The following is a 15,850-nucleotide window of genomic DNA, read 5'->3' as shown; positions in this document are numbered from 1 at the left end:
TCCCATACATGTGTGGGAAGCATCTGTGTGGTATCATGGGGTGTACATTCTATTTATGCTTGGAATGGAGAACAAGAATGGTCAGGGAGGTTTGTTTATACTACTATGTGCATATATTGAGATAAGTTTTTTTCTTTTTCAAATATCCAAAACAAAACCTCAGTACTGACTGGGGGTTGCACTGAATAATTGACTAGTGGCAGAAGTTACTGACTACTAGTCAATCAATATGTTTAGATTCCAGTCAGACTAAAACAATAATTTGTCTTTTTAAAATGTAAACGCTTCAGTCTGGCTGAAATTGCTCCAGACCGACTTTTGTTGGACTAAAAGACCTAGATAATGTGATTGCAGCCCGGCTTCGTCAAGCATGTAGCCTATCCACATAATCGGACCACAGCTGGCCTCTGCGTTTTGTGCATGCATGCTTCGAAAGACAGAGGTGATGTGCTGCATAGATACATTATTTTATTAGTATCGTAATTGTACAGTATATTAATGTTTAATGGCTAGATACATTTGGAATTGCATAAAAGGTAAAATAGTGAACCGCGACTGTTTAGCATTCATTAAGCAACCACGCTGCATGTGCTGGGGGACCTAAGAGATGGTCTGAATTTAATTGGAGCATTGAAAAATAAAAGAAAAAATTCTTGCGAACCACTCTAAAACTAATTAAGTATCGCCCGGAGGATGACGGAACCTAAGCAATATACCCTTAAGGCTCGGCACACTCACGGTAAAGGGCTTCTTCACTCAGAGCCAAAAAGAAGTTTGAAACAGCTGAGAAACGACATACTGTTTGCGAACATTCAGACACCTGCCACACTGCTGTTAGAAGTGTTTAGAGGACCATTTAAATATTAAGATGCTCAAGACTACATGTAAAACATCAACTTATGTGATATGACATAAACATTTCTTATCAATGACTTCATGCTTCATTCTATGAGAAGTTTACATAAGATCAGTAAAATAAGCTGTATTAACTACTTAAGATGATTTGAAGTACACTGTAAAAAAAAAATTTTTTTTTACTGACATTTACCGTCTTTTTCATAATAAGAGAATATACCTGTAAAATACAGAAAGACCAAGTTTTTCCAATAAATCTGCTGTAAAAATACAGTCAAAGTCTGTAACTTTAAATTATAAGAATCCAGCGTGTTATAACACGACTGCACAATTTATTTTTCGGTTTTGAGTGTTTAGTAGATATCAGTGTAAAAACAGTTATCAGTGTCAAAACACTGACCATTAAATTGTTTTTTTTTACATTTTTCCTGCTCTGTGCGCATTTATTTAAAAACACAGAATTTTTGTTTTTTACTCATGTTTTCTGTAAATTTTAAGTAATAAACACATTATAAAACCTAATGAAAATCTATTTTACAGAACGGTTCTATAAAATTACTTCGAATAGAGTGTAATAAAAAAATATGACAACTGCAACTTAACAGTCATTTTCCGTTTTCTAACATTAAATGCATGGTCAATTTATTTAAGTTCCACATCAACAAAGACATTACATTTAATCAAAAACAGTAGCTTAACATCTGCATTTGACCAAAACTGGACTTATGGTCAAATATTGATTTAAAAGTAAAAATATATTTGGACAGGGATATTTTAATCTCTACACTCTAGCACAATACTTGTTTTTATTATAATGCACTGGTCCTCCATACACACACAGCGCACACACTGAACGGACAGCTAGCATACTGTGAGGAGATATTCGCTGAATTTGACAAAAAGACATGTATTGGATTAGAATCGCATACCCCACCTTCAAAGTCCCAATCCTTTACATTTTTTCAGCACACTTTCCATCTTATTGTTACTGTTGAAAATGCACTAAACAACTGTGTGTAGGCCCCTTTTAAGGACTGTAACAACTGTTTCAGTATTAGGTTCTGTGATTGGCCCTTGTGCTTTGTTTTGGTGGGGTGGGGGGGGGTGGTGGTTATATATGTAAAAATATTAAGAACACTTTACCCTATTATTTCACCATTTTAATTCTACTTAATTCTTAATTGTATGTGTGTGTGTATATATATATATATATATATATATATACACACACACACACACACACACACACATATACATATATGTATGTATATATGTATGTATATGTGTGTGTATATATGTGTGTGTGTGTGTGTATATATATGTATATACAGTTGTGCTCAAAAGTTTGCATACCCTTGGAGAATTGATAATATATGTACCATTTTTAAAGAAAACATGAGTGAGCAGGCAAAACACATTTCTTTTTTTTTTCTTATGGGATTCATATTCAAATGTAGGTTATAACAGAATGGCACAATCATAAAACAAAACATGGCAACAAAGAAAAAACCCGTAGTTCTTAATACTGTGTATTGCCCCCTTTAGCATCAATGACAGCGTGCAGTCTTTTGTAATAGTTGTCTATGAGGCCCCAAATTCTTGCAGGTGGTATAGCTGCCCATTCGTCTTGGCAAAATGCCGCCAGGTCATGCAAAGTCTTTGGTTGTCTTGCATGAACCGCACGTTTGAGATCTCCCCAGAGTGGCTCGATGATATTAAGGTCAGGAGACTGTGATGGCCACTCCAGAACCTTCACCTTTTTCTGCTGTAACCACTGGATGGTCAACTTGGCCTTGTGCTTAGGGTCATTGTCATGCTGGAAAGTCCAAGAGCGTCCCATGCGCAGCTTTCATGCAGAAGAATGCAAATCGTCTGCCAGTATTTTCTGATAACATGCTGCATTCATCTTGCCATCAATTTTCACAAGATTCCCCGTGCCTTTAGAGCTCACACACCCCCAAAACATCAGTGAGCCATCACCATGCTTCACAGTGGGGATGGTATTCTTTTCTCTATAGGCCTTGTTGACCCCTCTCCAAACATAGCACTTATGGTTGTGACCATAAAGCTCCATTTTGGTCTCATCACTCCAAATTACAGTGTGCCAGAAGCTGTGAGGCGTGTCAAGGTGTCATTGGGCATATTGTAACCGGGCTTTTTTGTGGCATTGGCGCAGTAAAGGCTTCTTTCTGGCAACTCGACCATGTAGCTAATTTTTGTTCAAGTATCGTTGTATTGTGCTCCTTGAAACAACCACACCGTCTTTTTCCAGAGCAGCCTGTATTTCTCCTGAGGTTACCTGTGGGTTTTTTTTGTATCCCGAACAATTCTTCTGGCAGTTGTGGCTGAAATCTTTCTTGGTCTACCTGACCTTGGATTGGTATCAAGAGATCCCTGAATTTTCCACTTCTTAATAAGTGATTGATGTGTACTGACTGGCATTTTCAAAGCTTTGGATATCTTTTTATATCCTTTTCCATCTTTATAAAGTTCCATTACCTTGTTACGCAGGTCTTTTGACAGTTATTTTCTGCTCCCCATGGCTCAGTATTTAGCCTGCTCAGTGCATCCACGTGAGAGCTAACAAACTCATTGACTATTTATACACAGACACTAATTGCAATTTAAAAAGCCACAGGTGTTGGAAATGAACCTTTAATTGCCATTTAAACCTGTGTGTGTCACCTTGTGTGTCTGTAACAAGGCCAAACATTCAAGGGTATGTAAACTTTTGATCAGGGCCATTTGGGTGATTTCTGTTATCATTATGATTTAAAAAGGAGCCAAACAACTATGTGATAATAAATGGCTTCATATGATCATTATCCTTAAATAAAAGACAGTTTTTCTGCATGATCAGTCATATTTTCAAAATCAATGCCAAAATTTCACAATTTCTGCCAGGGTGTGCAAACTTTTGAGCACAACTGTATGTATGTATGTGTGTGTGTGTGTGTGTATATATATATATATATATATATATATATATATATATATATATATATTGACATACAGTGCTCTTTTTATTGAATCGAATTGTTTTGAGTCGTGAATTAAGAATCGATTTAAATCTAATTTAATTTAAAACTCAAAAACACCTTTTTGGCCAGATTTTGTTCTAAGTAACGTCATATCCGTTCGTTCTTTGATTTCATATGAAGTGTGCAGGGGCTTTAACGGCTCTTACAAGTTTTACATTTCAATCTTTAAGGTCTTCAGATGAAATGTGCGAACATTTACTCTACTCTAAGTTTGCTGCATTGTGTTTGGCACCTGTACCCATTTTGGGTGGGATGTGCACAATTTTTCTCCCTGGTATGTCTGTAGTGTTCATATAATCTCACTGTTTTTAGATTTTGCGGACAACAGCCTTTCAGTTCTTTTCTGGTACAGTTTCCTTAAGCCTGTAAGTCTTCTTTTCATCACCTTTTTAATGGACCCATGAGTGTGGGCAGATTTCACATGCTTAACGCATAACATCTCAAACAGTCCACATAAAATGAAGCTTTTAAAATCACCCGAATATTTCGAATAGGGCTACAATGTTTAAAGCCTAAAACGCAGATGTCTGTAGCAGTCTGGTTAGATTCCTAGTGTATTTATACAGTCAGCAGGTCATTTATGAACATCTTATGGTAGCACTAAGACACAGAAGTCAGTCAGCAGGTAAATGGAGTCTACAAAACTCTTCTCTTCATCTCCTCTGTTTTCAGTGGCAGTCTGTGGTATATAAGTAACAAAAGCTAATTTCGCTTTCCTGGTATTGTAGCAGAGTCATTTTATTCTGTTCTCTTCTCCACGGCAGCCAATAAGAGTCTGAGTTAATAACCACATAAGTTGCAATAAATGACAATGCAACAAAACCTTTTAAATGTTTCAAAGTGACAAACACTAACCAGAGCCTTTGATCTCTTTGACATAGTTGCTAGGAAACCAGCCGGCCTTGCCATTGAGAGTCCCCTCCCACCAGCCGCCCTCCTCCTGCCGTGTCACCTGGATGATGTCACCCTTACTGAAGGACAACTCGTCCTCATTGGTCTGCTGGAAGTTAAACTTCGCTTTCACCAGCACATGAAGGCCATTGTTTTCAGACATGTCCTAGAGAGAGAGAAATACAGACAAAGAGAGTGGGGGTTGGAATAAAAAACAACAACCGATGTCTCAATTTAAAAGAACACTAAATATATTATTCACTAAATAAAAAAACTAAAGTTTCACTCCCAAAGAATAAAATAGAGTTCTAAAAAATATATTTATAATTCACTTACTGTACATCAGTGGCATATAAAAACCCTCCATCTGCTCTAATACAACAGTCTCACATCAGTCTTAATGTCCGACAGTGATCGTTTTGTACTGTTGATGCGACACTTTGATGGCTAAAACAGCTGCGGTGCATAAATGGCCTACACTTAAAGCATTAAAGAGAGGAAACTTCTTGCAGAAGGTTTTACTGTGCTGTCTAATATTCACTCTTAAGCTCAGCAAGCTTTCGTCATGCAAAAACGCTCTCCAAGAAGTTGTATTGCTCAATTAATTTGAGAATTGCATCTCTCATTAAAACCGCCAGCACTTAAAATATTAATGCTAGTAGTCGACCACACTACTCGACTAGTCAGTTGTTGGACGACTAGTCGATTAGTCGACCACCGTGGCACATCCCTACTTCGGAGTGCTGAGTTTAAGTGGGGGCGTGGCTAATCAACACCTAAGATTGGTGGAAGTTTCAGAATGGCTAAAATTGCTTACAGCACCTTTAACTTGACACACTGTCCTAAAAACAAGGTGCTCCTGCATGATATGCTGAAAAAACAAGATGTGGCGCAATGGTCAAAGAGTTAGACCGATATATCGGTTTTACCGATTAATCAGTCCAGTAAGTTGCTTTTCGAAACTATCGGTTATCTGAAGAAATATATGCCATTAGTTGCTGATATTTCATTTTCATTTTTTCCCTTATTTTTTTTAAATTACTGTGATGAGATGTGATAAGAGAGAGAGATTCACGACGCTGACTGTGTGCTTATACATTTTATGTTGTGCTGAACAGCAGTTTGTTGATTGACGCTGAAAAATGTAGAAATAAAACTCACGTTGGATTGTTTACCCGGCACCCGCTTCCTCCTTCAGAAAGAACTCAAGAAAGTCAGAGACTTTGTCACAATTACTTATCAAGAAACCTCATCTGGTGAATTATATACGTAAAAAACTATTTATCTGGTGAATCTATACGCTGTAAAAAGCTTCATTCGGTAAATACTCACCTATAGAGCATTGTTACGGAGCAAACTCTGTCATTTCAAAATAAAAGACCCGGTGTATTTCCGGCTTGTAAAAAGTCCCACTTTATTATTGGGATTTTGGTTGACAAACTGCTTATGTGATTTTATTCATTTTGTAGCCTCAATGTCTGTGCTCTTCATAGTAAGGAAATAATAAGATATTTTTTATTATTATTTAGATTGATCTGAACAAACTGTTGGCAGATCAATCCGTTATCGGCTTTTCCACCACCTTAGTAATGGGTATCGGCAAAATCCACTATTGGTCGACCTCTAGTCAAAGACATACGTCTAGCGCATATAAACATAGCAAAAAATTAAAAAGCAGTGCAAACAGACACAAAACCATGTTTGGTGTGAATAGCCCTCAATAATATAAAACAGGTTTTAATCTGACTGGTTCTTTTTGATCTGGAATGGTTGTGATGCTCACCAGACTGCGGAACTGGTTGTACTTGTGTCTGGAGGATCTACTGTGAGTGGACAGACAGTTGATGGAGTCAAAGGACTTGATCCTGAGAGAAGACGAATTACGAAGACACACAGAATCGCTCCTACCACCGCAATCTACAACCAGAGAGTAATAATCCACAAAATAAATGCCCAATCACTCAATGTCTAGAGTAAAAGAACACCATTAATATACACCAACACCTCTACCGCACATATCTACAGCCAGTCAATGCTGCTAATAAACAAAAATCACCCCAGAAACTTAACTTGTCAGACAACACATAATCCACCGAGTGATTACTGTTGTTGTTTTAGACACTTCTTACCTGAAGTCGCTTTGTTGAGAGCAACCAAGCAATTCAAGACCTTGGTGAAGTTCTGGCCCTGAAGTAGCTCATTGGCCTCAAATACCTGCAGAGAGAAAAATTTCATAATTATTTTTCTTCACTGTTTTTATTTGTTAATGCTCTCGACAAGGCTGATTAAATGGAAGGCCGGATGGATTATGAATGAATTCATGTTGAAAAGCTTCAGGCCTAAATCTACATTTGGACAGACAGTTTTAGGAGAGGGTGGATTACAACTCCTGCCATTTAATGCTACATATGCAAACACAGAAGCCATATGCAAAACAGCAGAACAGAAACAATCATTCACAAAGAAACATGAGCATCTTCAATAGCATTTCATTTCCATGGCCAAAACAAAAAGTTTTGCTGACAGACACATTACATATACAAACTCTTCCCTTACTGATTTTACTGTGCGAGACGGAATTGGCAGGTAACATAATAGAAACATTAAAGCATATTCTGGGTTCAATACAAGTTAAGCTCAATCGACAGCATTTGTGGCATAATGTTAATTACCACAAAAATTCATTTCAACTCGTGCATCCTTTTCTTTAAAAAAAAAGCAAGAATCAAGGTTACAGCGAGGCACTTACAATAGAAGTGAATGGGGCCAATTTTTGGAAGGTTTAAGGCAAAAATGTGAAGCTTATAAATTTATAAAAGCGCTAACATAAATTCTTCTGTTAAAACTCATGCATTATTTGAGCTGTAAAGTTGTTTAAATTGTCATTTTTACAGTCATTTTAGGGTTTGCTAACTTTACACAGAAAAGGTTAGTAAGTGATTTTATCACACTAAAATCATTTTTACACACATATTGTTTATATCTTGTGGCTATACTTTTGAAAAAGTGAGTGTTTTAACGTTAAAAAATTGGCCCCATTCACTTCGACTGAAAGTGCCTCACTGGAACCTAGATTTTTGCTTTTTTTTTTTTTTAAAGAAAAGGAGGGGCAAGTCAAAATGATTTTTTGTGGTAATCAACATTATGCCACAAATGCTGTCGATTGAGCTTAACTTGTATTAAAACCGGAACATTCCTCTAATGATGACCATACTTATCAATACAACTGAGGTGATATTTCCTTATGTGTACACACAACATTTACACACACAAACACCCCTTGGTAGAGTTTTTCTTTTTTTTTTTTTGTCCATTTGCATCTTGAAATACTCTATGATTGTTTTTGCTTAACTGAGACTGACTGAATGTGATTCTGCTAAACTTCATAAGAGAAATTGTGTGTGTTGCTTGTTCTCAGGCTACCTGCTGGTCTCTGGACCATCTGGACACATACGCCTAGCTCTCTGATCCTTTCACAAGCAAAACTAGCTCTCCTTTTCGGGACCTCTAAGGTCTGGCCACCATTAACTTGCATTATATGGACCTACAGAGCTGAGATATTCTTCTAAAAATCTTTGTTTGTGTTCTGCAGAAGAAAAAACATCATACACATCTGGGATGGCATGAGGGTGAGAAAATGATGAGAGGATTTTCATTTTTCATTTAAGTGCACATGCACACGGCAGCAAGTAAGTATTCAAGACTGTCCCATGTCTGAAACATGCCAAATCTCAGAGCACTTAACCCACACTAGCCCGAATGCTGCTTTGGAGCAGGCTAAGTGTATCCCAGAGTTCATCACGCTTAGGACTCAAGAGCCCACACCACGAGCGATCGGCATATTTTCACCATGATGACGTCAAGGAAAGCATTTCAATGTAAGTTATTAATTAAAATCAGATAGTAAAACATAAGTGAAGCACATCTTATTGTTGTACTTATGAATATATTCAACATAAAGCGTAATACAATGTTCACAACTGGTTGGCAGGGTCATAATTACTAAATATGTATGTATATGTATAATTATATACTTGTTATCCTTCTCGCCTAATAATCAACTTATTTTGTTTGTTCTTGCCCAATACTGCTTGTGATTTTGGTAATTAATCAGCCAGTGAGGTACTGTATACAGGATACGATTTAGTAAATGTTCTTTTAAAATTAAAAATAAGATTGTATTAACTACAGTGTTACCACTGTTGAAGTATTTGTTTTAAAAAGCACCTATTATGGTTTTTAAACGTGCCTAATATTGTTTTAAAGGTCTCATACAATAGATTTACATGCATCCAAGGTCAAAAAACACTTTAATTTGCTCATAATTTAAATTGCAGCATTACCTTTTTTCCCAGTGTCAAAAACGACTCGTTCAATGATCCGTTCTAAAGGATTCATTCTAAACTCCTCCTTTCAGAGAGCATACTCTGCTCTGATTGGTCAGATGTCCCAGTCTGTTGTGACTGGTCTACCGCTTAGTGTAATGTTTGAGGGCGGGTCAAAGCTGTTCGCGAACAGCCAATGAAGACCAGAGGCGGGTTTTTTGTTACCAAATTATGTAGATTAGTACAGGAAGTAAGTCTGGAATTACTAATGACTCGTATCAGGTGTTCAGAATCGGTTCTTTCTTTTGGGAGTCAATAACTTTGTCATGCACTTTGATTTTTTGAAACTTTGCAGAATTTTTTAGAATTACAAAATTAGGGCTGAAACGATTAGTCGACATTATCGATAACATCGTCGACAAAAAAAAACAAAAAACAAAAAAAAAAATTGTCGACAAACATTTTTGTTGTCGAATAGTCGTTTGATCTCATTTAACGTAACGAGATCACACTGAAAAAAATTTATTTTGGGGGTATTAATTACTAATTCCTCCACATTGATTAAAATATACCCAAGGAAATAAGATCTTCAGTTTACCTAATAATTTTTGTTAGATTGACTTAATAATTAACAGTAAAATATTTCTTAAATTAGAAGCAGTACATTTTCTCTGATAAAATTATACAACATGTCATCTAATAATGTAATTAAAAACTACCACATACAAAAGATAAAAATAAAATCTATTAAAATACATTTCATTCACATACACATGCACACATGCATAATCCACAATGAGAGACTCGGCCAGTGACAGAAATAACGGACATCTAGCAGGATCGACAGAAAATGTTCATTTGGACACAGAATTTAAAATAAGACACATTTGTTTTTTACATTTTCTTTGTGTTTTTTTATATTATACTTGGCAAATTGAAAGGAAATTGAAATTTTTAGCTAGTTTTATATCGGTTTAATCAAAGTGGCAAGGCTTTACAAGTTCATACATGGTCCCGTTTCCAGCTCAGGAACATTTTACTGAATGAAATTCTTTATCATAGGTTAAGATAATATGATAAAGTAACATTAAAATGATTGTTTTGTATTTAAAGTATGACCAAGCTTTACGTTATGTGGTGCACATTTTGAATCGGAGTATTTCTGAAACTGCAGGTTTTGCCGCCTTTGGGAATTAAAATCGAGCGAGGCCAGAAATATTGACAGACAAGATGCTTTTGTGTCACGGGTAAGTAGAAAAGCACATTTCTGTTTAGATACTAAAGACACGACTATTTTAATGCATGTTTATCGTGTTATGTTTGGTTTTTTTTTATCTGAAAATATTTCTTTTTTTCCATGCATTCTACTCACATTGGTCCTGCTGTTAAAAAATCACGGAAAGTTGCCAGCGTCTCACTCAGGCTCAGTTATGCGTTTTATTTCAACAATGAAGTAATCATTCTTCTGCCACTGTTGGACTGGGATACAAGTATGGACTAGCCATTGGGATTAAACCATGCAGTGTATCTGCCAGCCGCAGCGCGTGAGCAGAACGGGACAACCACTGGTCTCTCACCTGAGCCGCGCCGAAAAACCTGCATTGCACTCACACCCTCATATACTGTGGTAAACACAAATACATTTTATTTATTTTGGAATCTTGTAGCCTCCATGTTTGTGCCCGTCACAGTAAGGAAAGACTAATAAAGTGTTTTTACATTCTATAAATCAAATTTAAGAACTACCGGCCAACTAATCGGTTATCAGCCTTTTCCGCCATCTTTGTTATCGGTATCTCCAAAATCCACTATCGGATGACATCTATTCTCTCAAAAAAGAAAAACACAAAAGATATCATCAAAATTCTTTCTTCATAGGTGGAATTTGTTGATATACAGTTCAGTTCCCATGTGCAAACAATAAACTCACATCTTTTTATCACCTTTTCACAAATAAATCTAACTTACATCATCCACCATCACCGCAGTGAATCTAAATTCCCTTCGGCTCTCTTTCTGATTAAACCAAGCACCCAGCCCTGCCTTCTGAAAAAGCAGTTTTAGTGTGAAGTGCCTCTCTTCACTTTGCCTTGTGCCAAACCCCACAGCACCATTAATGAACTAGCAGCTCTGCCCATTCAAATAAGTCCATTCACCACAATAGAGGGCCCATCTTAACCTCTCACAGCTGGCTAGAAATGAAGACACTTGCACTCTGAAACGCACACCCACAAAGCCATAACTGTCCCACACAACAACACTCATATAGAGCAACAAATGTCATGAAGGGCAACATTCACACAGTGGGAAGAAATATCTCAGGTAAAAGATCAGGATGCCAAATGTTACCAAGCGCAGTCGTGTTTGTGAGAAAAATTACAGTTAGATTTATAGAGAGCTTTTTTGACAAAACAACAGTTGGTGAGAAAGGCGTCAAGTTCGAAACAGCATACGACTGCACTGCATTTGTGAGAAGAAAAAAAAAATCACAGTCTTCTCATTACAGAGCAAAAGCCTGCCGTCAAGAATTGCAGTAAATCATAGGTTGCATGACAATTTAGTGCATTATAATGTGAATCATTTATGACTGCGAACTGTGCACTGTCTTGCATGCCTTTTCAAGAAGCAGCATGCAGTCTCCTGTATAGCTTGAAAGCAGTGTGCAGTTCAATAACAAACAGAGTTACTATTGACTGTTCCAACACAACACCCATAACTGCAGGGAAGAAGGCAGAGCTGGATCTGAACCAACAAATCTGAAAGTATTTTGATTGGTTTAACAACAGCCCTGACTCTAATCCTACCCAATAAAAAATACTGTGCCGGTGAAGATGGATCTGATCCAATCTCACTCCAAGACCCATTTGGGCTCTAAATGGAGAATGAGCTGCCAGAATACCATGTTCATAAACTTATGAACGGAGTCACCTTTATAGTATATGATGCTTTTACGCAGCACTGCAACTTTTTTCAAAGTGCTTAACTTGAAGAAAAATGTTTTTTAAAAAAACAACAACAACAACATTTGAATGCCTTTGATTAAATATGACCTGACAATGACAGTTAACAGGGAGTTTCAGACCTGTTAATTACAGTAGGGAAAGTGTTAATTCTGAAATTTCAAAATCCTTTAGACATTTATGAAATGTAATCCATCAGTCCATGTTAAAGGGATAGTTCAAGCAAAAATTTAAATTCTCTCATCTTTTCAAATCAAATCAAATCAAATCACTTTATTGTCACACAGCCATATACACAAGTGCAATGGTGTGTGAAATTCTTGGGTGCAGTTCCGATCAACATAGCAGTCGTGACAGTGATCACGACTGCTATGCCATCACAGGTGTGTATATCTTTCTATCTTCTGGAGAACACAAAGAAAGATTAGGTTCATACAATGCAAGTGAATTTTTGCCAAAATTTTAAAGCTCCAAAAAGCACATAAAGGCAGCAAAAAAGTAATCTACAAGACTCCAGTGGTTTACTCCATATCTTCTGAAGTGATCCAATCAGTTTTGGTACATTTTGGTCTGTTCTCACCCAAAACCGCCTGGATCGCATCAGAAGACATGGATTAAACCACTGGAGTCATATGGATTACTTTTATGCTGCATTTATGTCCTTTTTGGAGTTTTAAAGTTCTGGCCACCATTCACTTGCATTGTATGGCCCTGCAGAGCTTAGATATTCTTCAAAAATCTTTGTCTGTGTTCTGCAGAAGAAAGAAACACAATTACCATAAATATCAACAATACAGATGGACTAAATACAGATAGGTCTGTGTGATGCAGTGTGCATTATTGTAGATTTTGAAGCGAACACAAAAGACTGCAAATTGCTGCACAGCTACAAAAGAGACATTGTAGCAGCTGAACAGAAAAAAAACCAAAAACAATAAAGCAATGCCATGGTTTCAGTCTTTACTCTGCTTACATTGTGTGCAATTCTGTTTACTATAAGCAAAACACACAGGATTAGTCTGCTCCCAACTCCAGCTGAGACCCAGTCTGGCGACCTGATTTGCTCGAAACCACACAAACAAGTCACTGAATCTATGATCAGAAATATAAATGAGCATGCAAATGAAATGCACGACTGAAAACAGAAGCTCAAATGTCATGCAGCACTCACCTCTATGTGATGATATGCACAGCCTTTCACAAACTCTCTGATATTGCTCAAACACTCGCTCTCCTTCCGCGGGTCCTGATGAATCTGAAAATAAAGCCGACAGATATAAATCCGCTCCCGAGCAGTACGTTTAAACAGGTTGCTCGAACAATAAACTCAAAATTATGTGGGAAATCCACATTTGTTTGTCATTGGTCATCGTCTCGTCTCTTAAAAAAAGGCACTTATTCTGCATCGGGAACTTGGCGGAAGAATAGCGGAAATGACGTGCTCTAATGGCTTGAGGATGGGTTCAGTGTGAGGGGCATGCTGGCACAGGCAAACATCACCTCACCTTTCTTAGCAAAGTCAAATTAATGCGATACTGACTGTTGATACAGTGTAACAGTTTTCGGATGGGACAGTGCCACATTGGAACCTGGTATTTGATTGCAGCATTCCTTGTTCAGTCTCACTGGAATCGTATTTATTCGTTAGAATGCATAGTACTTATCTTCTGCACCTTGTTTTGCCTTTTGCATTCTTTTGAAGTGATTTTTAAGAATCGATTCTTTGAGGAATCGACTCCCAGCTCTAATTGAAGCACTCTGACTGTGGTTGACAGAGCCACGTGGTCCATAATAACAATTATTTTTTTAAATAACTAACTCATTAGATTTAATCATTTCTATCGAAGCTGCAATGCATATATATACACACCGATCAGCCATAACATTAAACCACCTGCCTAATATTGTGTAGGTCCCCCTCGTGCTGCCAAAACAGCACCAACCAGCATCTCAGAATAGCATTCTGATATTATATTCTTCTCACCACAATTGTACAGAGCGGTTATCTGAGTTACCGTAGACTTTGTCAGTTCAAACCAGTCTGGCCATTCTCTGTTGACCTCTCTCATTAACAAGGCATTTCTGTCCACAGAACTGCCACTCACTGGATGTTTTTTGTTTTTGGCACCACTCAGAGTAAATTCTAAAGATTGTTGTGCGTGAAAATCCCAGGAGATCAGCAGTTACAGAAATACTCAAACCAGCCCGTATGGCACCAACAATCATCTATGCGATTCTCTAATCAGCAAATCGTGTGGCTGCAGTGCATAAAATCATGCAGATACGGGTCAGGAGCTTCAGTTAATGTTCACATCAACCATCAGAATGGGGAGAAAATGTGATCTCAGTGATTTGGCCCATGGCATGATTGTTGGTGCCAGATTGGCTGGTTTGAGTATTTCTGTAAATGCTTATCTTTTGGGATTTTCACGCACAACAGTCTCTAGAATTTACTCCGAATGGTGCCAAAAACAAAAAACATCCAGTGAGCAGCAGTTCTGTGGACAGAAATGCCTTGTTGATGAGAGAGGTCAACAGAGAATGGCCAGACTGGTTCAAACTGACAAAGTCTACGGTAACTCAGATAACCGCTCTGTACAATTGTGGTGAGAAGAATAGCATCTATTCTGAGATGCTGGTTGGCGCTGTTTTGGCGGCACGAGGGGGACCTACACAATATTAGGCAGGTGGTTTTAATGTTGTGGCTGATATATATATTAGGCCTACCTACAATTAATAATAAACTCTACACAATTAAAATAAGTAACGTTCCCTGAAAAAAGGACATTCCACCAGATTAAATATCATTAAAGCAGAGACATATGCAGTCAATTACTCTGCCCCCATTGGCAAATAAACTATTTATAATTTAAAAAATAAATATAAATGTGCTGAAAAATTGTCCCCAGTCCACAAGCGATTTGCTGTTCCTGTGGTTGTTCTCTCTCTCTCTCTCTCTGTCAATGGCGGCCAACTCATATGGATGAATGCCAAGATCATTTTGATATACTGGTTGTCACGTAAATCTTATTATTTTGATCACGTTTTAATTATGATTATGAAATATTCACATTAACCTCTCTTGCAACGTCACAACAATTGATGTTTACATCATTTTTAACTAATCCCTATTTTACAAAACATGGATAGAACTTAGATTAAAAATAACGTGTAGCAAAAGAAGAAGAAGAAAAAATAAAAAACAGAAATAAACCTTAATGATAATGTTCACATTTACCGCTGATTAATTCTAGCGCGTGCAGCAAAAAACAAATCTCTCGTGCGTAAAGCGCGCGGACACCGACCGAGCGCTCTCGAGACTGGAGGAGACAAATACAAGAGTCGTGTGAGTATCGGCTCCACAAAACACCCGCGTTAATGTTTGCGTTTTGATCTATTTCACAAGTATGGAACTACCTGGGCTCAAAAACCAATATCTTACCGTGTGAACCGAACCGGGTCGCAGCCGTTCCAATAGTTTACACAAAACCACTCCATCTCTGAGGGATGCTTGTAAAAACCCTTCAGGATCCGATAGCGTCTTTTTGGGTGATTCCAGGACACCCAGCGTTATTAACCATGTGATGGTCTGTTCGGCCGAATTCATGACTTCGTATGCAGTCAAATCTCAAAAGAGATAAGCCCATAAGCGAAGTTAAAGGCAAAAATGTAAATGAAAAAGGCGCTTGAAACGACAGATATCCTGTGTTATCCACACCAGCAGGATATTCAGATCAAGGGATCTGATCCCTCCTCTCCCCTGGATGTGAGAGATGAC

The 15,850-nt window shown here is 37.5% G+C and overlaps 1 protein-coding gene across 4 annotated transcripts in view; it reads right to left on the bottom strand.

Moving 5' to 3' along the window:
• LOC127444876 (rho guanine nucleotide exchange factor 7-like) overlaps positions 1 to 15,850 on the bottom strand; it is a 52,290-nt gene extending 36,440 nt beyond the window's left edge. For all 4 annotated transcript variants that reach the window (XR_007897888.1, XM_051704485.1, XM_051704486.1 and 1 more), the window contains exons 1-5: positions 15,515 to 15,850; positions 13,244 to 13,327; positions 6,917 to 7,001; positions 6,571 to 6,704; positions 4,752 to 4,953 (exon numbers count right to left, since the gene is read on the bottom strand). Coding sequence is in view for 3 of the 4 variants with exons in the window: in XM_051704485.1 (XP_051560445.1) it covers positions 4,752 to 4,953; positions 6,571 to 6,704; positions 6,917 to 7,001; positions 13,244 to 13,327; positions 15,515 to 15,679 (670 nt within the window). In the remaining variant the exon portion in view is untranslated. The remainder of the gene's footprint in view (positions 1 to 4,751; positions 4,954 to 6,570; positions 6,705 to 6,916; positions 7,002 to 13,243; positions 13,328 to 15,514) is intronic.

This window comes from Myxocyprinus asiaticus, chromosome 8 (assembly GCF_019703515.2).
Source record: "Myxocyprinus asiaticus isolate MX2 ecotype Aquarium Trade chromosome 8, UBuf_Myxa_2, whole genome shotgun sequence".
NCBI lineage: Eukaryota > Metazoa > Chordata > Actinopteri > Cypriniformes > Catostomidae > Myxocyprinus > Myxocyprinus asiaticus.
The sequence above is the reverse complement of the archived record's forward strand: the minus strand, read 5'-3'. Positions and strand labels throughout refer to the sequence as shown.